We start from the raw sequence: 6,474 nt of genomic DNA on the forward strand, positions 1-6,474 counted from the left end.
TGAGATTCATTGAACATTTCAATGGCATGTTTAAATCTCGATATGCACTTCAAATTTGCGACTGGGATGCCGAGGATCGCAAACAAGTTTGTGAATAACCATGCGAATCAACATGGTGCACTCAATGTCTTCATCACCTAATCAATGTGCTGGTTAGCCACGTACGCTCCATTGATCTATGATAAAACATCGAGCCACCCTTTGTCACCAATGTCAATCCTAAATTAGTGTGCCGGTTAGCCACGCACGCTCCACTAACGTTTGACAGGGGTACAAAGTGTAATTCCATGGAATAGCATCATTTTCACATTTTACCCTAAAGTAACTAAGATGAGAATTTGAAAAACATTGTAGTTACTTTGCAATATTCATTATACTTATAATGAGGAATTAAGTGCCCTATCCTATCTGTTCGGCTAACGACCCTCCACCAATCAAGCAAGCGGTGGATGTGAGTGTACACCCATTAAGCGTCATTTTATAGGCAGCAACCTTATACCCACCTTATAGACTGGCTTCGTGAATGAGGCCTACTAGCGATAAGACTAGCTTATTCTTATACATATATATTAATTAATCTTGTAATAATATAATAGTATAGGGTTGAATTTTAAACTTGTAAAATTCTAAGGATTTGAAATTTAAATCATTCAAAATTAAACTTTTAATCGTAAAATTTAAATTTCAAAACTTGAGGACAAGTTTTCAACTTTTCAAAACACAAGGGATCAAATAACAAATAATATAAATTAAACAATTCATTTTATGATTATCTATATTTGACCTAATCCAATTTTAGTCACAAGATAATTACCAAATAATTCAAATAATCCATATTTATCATATAAAGAAACTATTATTCAAAAGATTTGAAATTATCTTTTGTTTTGGCAGGGATAATCATTCAAATATAATAAAATTCGGATTTTATCTTCAAAAAACGATTTAGGCATTAATCCCATGACAAAACAGCAACAAAATCCCGAAATATCCTCTGCCTGATGCACAGACTCGCCGAGTCAGTCCTGGACTCGCCGAGTCGGGCCAACTCGCCGAGTCCAGATACTGACTCGCCGAGTTGAGTCGGGCAGAGGCAAGAAAAACGATTTTCAGCAATTAAACAGTTAAGGCATCACATACAACAGAAACCAATCATGGCTCTGATACCACTGATGGGTTTTAAGCATAAGAACAATCCTATGTGCTCATACAAACCCTAATGCTTGGATCTAGGTTTCTCTATTGTACATGCATTGAATCCAAGACTTGCAAACCCTAATCTAGCATACATAATTCGAAAATTAACTTAATACATCATATCTAGATGTTTACCTCTTCAAAGATTGGCTTAGATCTTCTTATCTTCTTCTCTTGAGCTTAGAGTCACAATTGTAACTCCTCTAATGGATCACAAACACCTCAAGCAAGAAGGAAACTTTGAGAGAGGAGGGAGGATGCTAATTTTCGGCCCTAGGGTTTCTCTTGGAAGCAAGTGGCCGAAAATTGGAGCCTTGGGGTCTTATTTATAGTGCAAGCTGCTAGGGTTTCAGTCTAAACCCTAATGGATACCTTAGCCACCAAGTAGCCCAAGGAACCTTCTGGAATAAGGCCCTTGGACGAAAATATGATGATCCTTCATCATAATTTCGTTCCCCCTTAGTCCATTAGGTTTCCCAGCCCAAAACTCAACTATCACACATTTGACAGTTTATGCCCCTTTATTTAATTAATCTCTTTTAGTCACCAAATTAATTCCTAATTAATTTATGACTAATACTAATTAAATAAATATGATTTCTCCTTTAATATATTATTCTTATAATATATTAATAAACCATAATATCCTCTCTCTCATATCAAATTACCTTGTCAAGTTGCTTTGGTGAAGGCAACCCAAAAGGACCATGCATAACCGGGTCAAGTACATACCAAATATAGTTACGGGCTTAGACACTAATCCAACAGGTCAAGGATGGAAGAATCAGTGTGTACTATTGTCTTCCACAACGTTCACTGAGAGATAGGTTGAGAGCCTTGGAAGATGAAAATGATTATGTTCGTTTTCTTGATGCTGGATATGAGAATGGGGGTATGATTAATTTGTACATTGATCACAGTCAAGAGACAGTTATGGAGTGGATTGAAGAAGAGATAGCTGAAGATGGATCGATAGATGGTAATACGGATGATGATGATGATGTAGACTCTGAGCTTTCAGATAATGAGTTTGTGGAGCGTGAACCTGATGATGAAGTGATACAAATACAACCATCTGATGATCCTTCCATTAGAAGAAATTTTTTCAAGCCTCCAAGAGTTGTAGATGATAAGAAAGATGTCAAGAAAGAGCTTCATAAGTATCCAGTTCATGATCCTAACCAAAAATGGGATAGAATGGTTCCGGTCTTAGGTATGAAATTCTGTGATCGTTATGAACTTAAGCATTTGTTAAGCAATTATGCTGTTGCTAATGGGTATAAACTGTGGTATGAAAAAATGATTCAACTAGAATGTTAGTTAGATGTTGCAAAGGTGAAGAGAAGTCTAAATGCCCTTTTAGGTTGTGGGCAACTTGGATGAGTAAAGAAAGATCATTTCAGATTAAGTCCTTAATCTCTGAACACAACTGTTGTAGGGCCTTCAATTTAGGTTCAATGGTCACATATAGTTGGATTGGAAAATAGTTAATGGAAACCATACTAGATAATCCGAGGATAAGTTAATCTAAAAGTTAGTTTTGGTCAGTGTAGAAATGCCAAAAAATTTGCAATGTATGAGATAGAAGGGAGTTTGGTGGCACACTATGAAAAGCTTAGGAGTTATGGTTTGGAGCTATTGAGGACTAATCCAGGTTCCACAGTGAAATTGGATGTGGATATCATGCCTAATTCTACAGTCCATTTTTCAAAGATGTATATTTGCTTGAAGGTTGTGAAGGATGGTTGGATTGAGGAGTGTAGAAGAGTGATTGGTGTAGATGGATGTTTTTTAAAGGGACTTTGTAGAGGTGAGGTACTTTCGTAGGGATGCTAATAACCAAATGTATCCTCTAGCATGGACTGTTGTTGCAGTTGAAAATAAGGCAAATTGGAAATGGTTTTTGGATCTATTGCTTAAAGACATTGATATGGGACAAGGCAGAGGACTAACCATCATCTCTGACCAACACAAGGTAGTCAACTGTTTTTTAATAATACCATTTACATTTTATTTTTAATTTATAATAACATTCAAATGTTACTTAATAGGGACTGATTGAAGCAGTTAAGGAAAGAGTGCCAGAATGTGAACATAGACACTAAAAAAAGAATAATGATGTTTTTTGTACGTTTTTGGAACATTATTACCTTTTTAAGTCATTTTCCCCAAATATTAAATACAAAAAACTTTTTCGCAAAAGTTAATAAAACCAAGATTTGAGATGATCTCCCTTATTACCCTTTCAATAAAACGGTAAATATAGTTGGGAATACTCATGTGACTAAGACTAAACCGTAAATATTCAGGATAAAATCAAATTGCAAAATACATTTTAGGAAAAAAGTAACAAGACTAAGTTTTGAAATGATATTTTTTTGTTATCAAACCATCACATAATAAAGGGTATGAAAAATTATTTCTAGTTATACCAGAGGAGAATATAGTTGAAGCAAAGATCGAATCCATATTGACACATCACTACTGTTCTGTAACTCTTTGCACAATGTATAAAGTTTAGTCTTAACACATAAATAAATGATAATTACAATAAAAGAGGTTTTAACCTAAGTTACTACTATGTAATATTAACAAGCTTTAATATGACATTTACATGTCAAAATATATAAGAGACACCACCACATCACCACTCCCTCTAGTCTTACTAACACCCATATATATATATATATATATATATATATATATATATATATATATATATATATATATTTCATCTCTCTCTCTCTCTCTCTCTCTCTCTCTCATATATTCATTATTTTCAAAAAAAACATATATAAAATTATATTTTAGTTGTAACAACTAAAATATACATTGGTGATATGAGGAGCATAAGATGAGTTGATTTACAAGTAACTGTAACCAATAAAAAATCATATCAAACTACAAAAACAGATCGCAACAAGTGAATTAAGAGTGTCATCAAGAAACAACATAACTAAACTGGTTGTTTAAAAATAAATCCACCCAAAACAAAAGCACAAAACTATGATTTTTTGGGGGATATCTGAACATACACCATTTGAGTATACCCATTAAATACAGAAGTCTCAAGTCTTGATAACCCAAGCCTTTGAAACAACCCAAATCTTCCATCTTCAACAATGGGACTCGGTGCACGAGCTGGATCATATCTGGTTTGATGAGTCAGCGAGGGACCCGCTACAGGTGGAAGCTCCCAATAAACATCAAGTATTGATTCAACAAATCTGCTGTTTTGAAAATGTTGTGTGTATGATATTGGCTTATTGCTGTGATTAAAATCATCCCTCATGTATCCTCTGACTCCCCACCATACTTCCCCTGGTCCGCATAGTTCCTTAGTATCCACTGCCTTTTCCCAAAACTTCTTTCTTCTTGTTCTTGCTCTACCTTCATCACCATCTTCAAAGCAACTATGCCCACCTCCTGGATGAAAAAATTATCACTTTCATTCAGAAACGGAACACTTGTGTTTTGATTAAGTCATGCAAAAGTAAAACTGACCTTGTATGTAGAACTGATCACATATTTGTCTCAATGAATAATGATCTCCAGTTCCAGTATCGTAATTGTCTTCAAAAACAAGATTTGAGAAGCCAGCTTTCAGTGCTTGCTTTAATCTTGTAGAGAATGTAAATTACAAGAAAGAATCATGCATCTGGAAATGGAATTCGATAGATAATGTTTAAAAAACACACAATTGTACCTTTTTAATTCATTTTGATGATCATCAAAAAATATAAGAACACGAGTCAGATCAGTTACACCATGTTTCTTCATCACAGTCTTCCAATCAACACTCCCAAAATCAACAAAGTCTTTTCCAGCAAAGTATGTGCAGTTTCCATCAACATATGCAGGACCCTTTTTAAGGTATTTTTCAGGGTGGCGAGGTGTGATTGAGATAATTCGGGTGTTTGGCATTGCTTGTCTCAAGATCCAGGTGGAATGTCCTTTGAAAGCTCCACTCTCAATCATTAGATCTGGTTTCAGCCATCGTGCAATAAACCAGAGCCCAAAGCTGTGATCAAAACCCATCCCATACATGTTGTTCTTGATGGGTCGTGATTCGTATATTGGTACAAACTCTTCTAGACCTTGGAGCAGATCCTTGGATGTCCAATCCACGGTTTTTCCATCTTTCGATCTGCCTTTTAAAAAGGATATAAATTAAAAACATGTAGACAATCAGAGTATCGTAAATCATTGATTAATCCCCAAATTTGCAAACCCATTCTCTATAATCATAAACATAATCTGCATTTGCATCCCAGTTCATTGATGAAATGTTATTTGTTACGTCAAATCCATAATTTCACACTTTGTTCAATTAAAATTACGTCCAGTAGCAAATTTGGTAGAGAGTTTCACCGATTTAAATACATACGAGCATTAGATTCACATTAGAATAGACATGAGAAGGTGAATATCAATGAAAAATTTATCAAATCTATTCAGATCCGAGTATATCGAATCAAATCAATAAACCCTAACAGCGAATGAATGATGAGAGCTTACACCACGGTACGCCTAGGGATCCGAAGTCCGATTCGAGGCCATCCAATCCAAAAAAGCGATTGCGAGAGAGGCGATCGAAGGAAGATATGGAGGAAACACAGAGCAGATCACGGGGGCGGACGAAGAGGGATGAGATTAGGAGGATGGCTGTTGCGAGGAGGAGAATGGGACATAGGTAACCTGTTCGGATGAAGTAGTTACTGATTCGGATAGCAATTGAAAGATGCTTCTTGGTTTTGGATTCGTCTCCTTCGTGTTCATCGCCTTCGTCCGCCATGTGAGCTCCTCTCCGCGCGGAAAGCACTCTCTCCAACATCTCTCTCCCACTGTAAGTCGGTTAGCTTGAAGTGTGTATTTTGGAGTACTTGGAGACTGGTTTTTCTCTTTTCCTTTTTATAATCATCTATATCAATCGTTTCTTTTACTCTTTCCATTACAATATTATATATTATTATATGGGAAATAGACTTGTTAAGGTAATTAACTTTTCGATTTGTTCACATTTAGGTAACTATTTTTTTTTTTTTTGTATATATCTAGTTAACGAACTTTTTGGAAGTGTTCACATATGACCATGACCGGCTGTAGCAGGTTACATCCGGTCATAATGGTCATATGTGAACAAACTGAAAAGGTAAGAGTAAATTACACGAATGGTCCCTGTGGTTAGGGTAATTTGTGCGTTTGGTCCCTAACTTATTTTTTAATTCGGATGATCCCTACTGTTTATTTTTGTTGTGCATTTGGTCTCTGTCTTAC

At 35.5% G+C, this 6,474-nt stretch overlaps 1 protein-coding gene across 1 annotated transcript; it reads right to left on the reverse strand.

Moving 5' to 3' along the window:
* Window positions 1–4,074: 4,074 nt before the first annotated feature.
* On the reverse strand, window positions 4,075–6,101 carry LOC145144001 (uncharacterized). Its single transcript, XM_079074838.1, has 4 exons — window positions 5,716–6,101; window positions 4,904–5,348; window positions 4,702–4,817; window positions 4,075–4,623 (listed from the first exon to the last, which is right to left on the reverse strand). The coding sequence occupies exons 1-4, from the start codon at window positions 6,029–6,031 to the stop codon at window positions 4,202–4,204; spliced, it is 1,299 nt and encodes a 432-aa protein (XP_078930964.1). The 5' UTR covers window positions 6,032–6,101; the 3' UTR covers window positions 4,075–4,201.
* Window positions 6,102–6,474: the final 373 nt, after the last annotated feature.

Source organism: Lactuca virosa, chromosome 1, assembly GCF_052849685.1.
Source record: "Lactuca virosa cultivar CGN04683 chromosome 1, Lactuca_virosa_CGN04683_v6, whole genome shotgun sequence".
Lineage (NCBI taxonomy): Eukaryota > Viridiplantae > Streptophyta > Magnoliopsida > Asterales > Asteraceae > Lactuca > Lactuca virosa.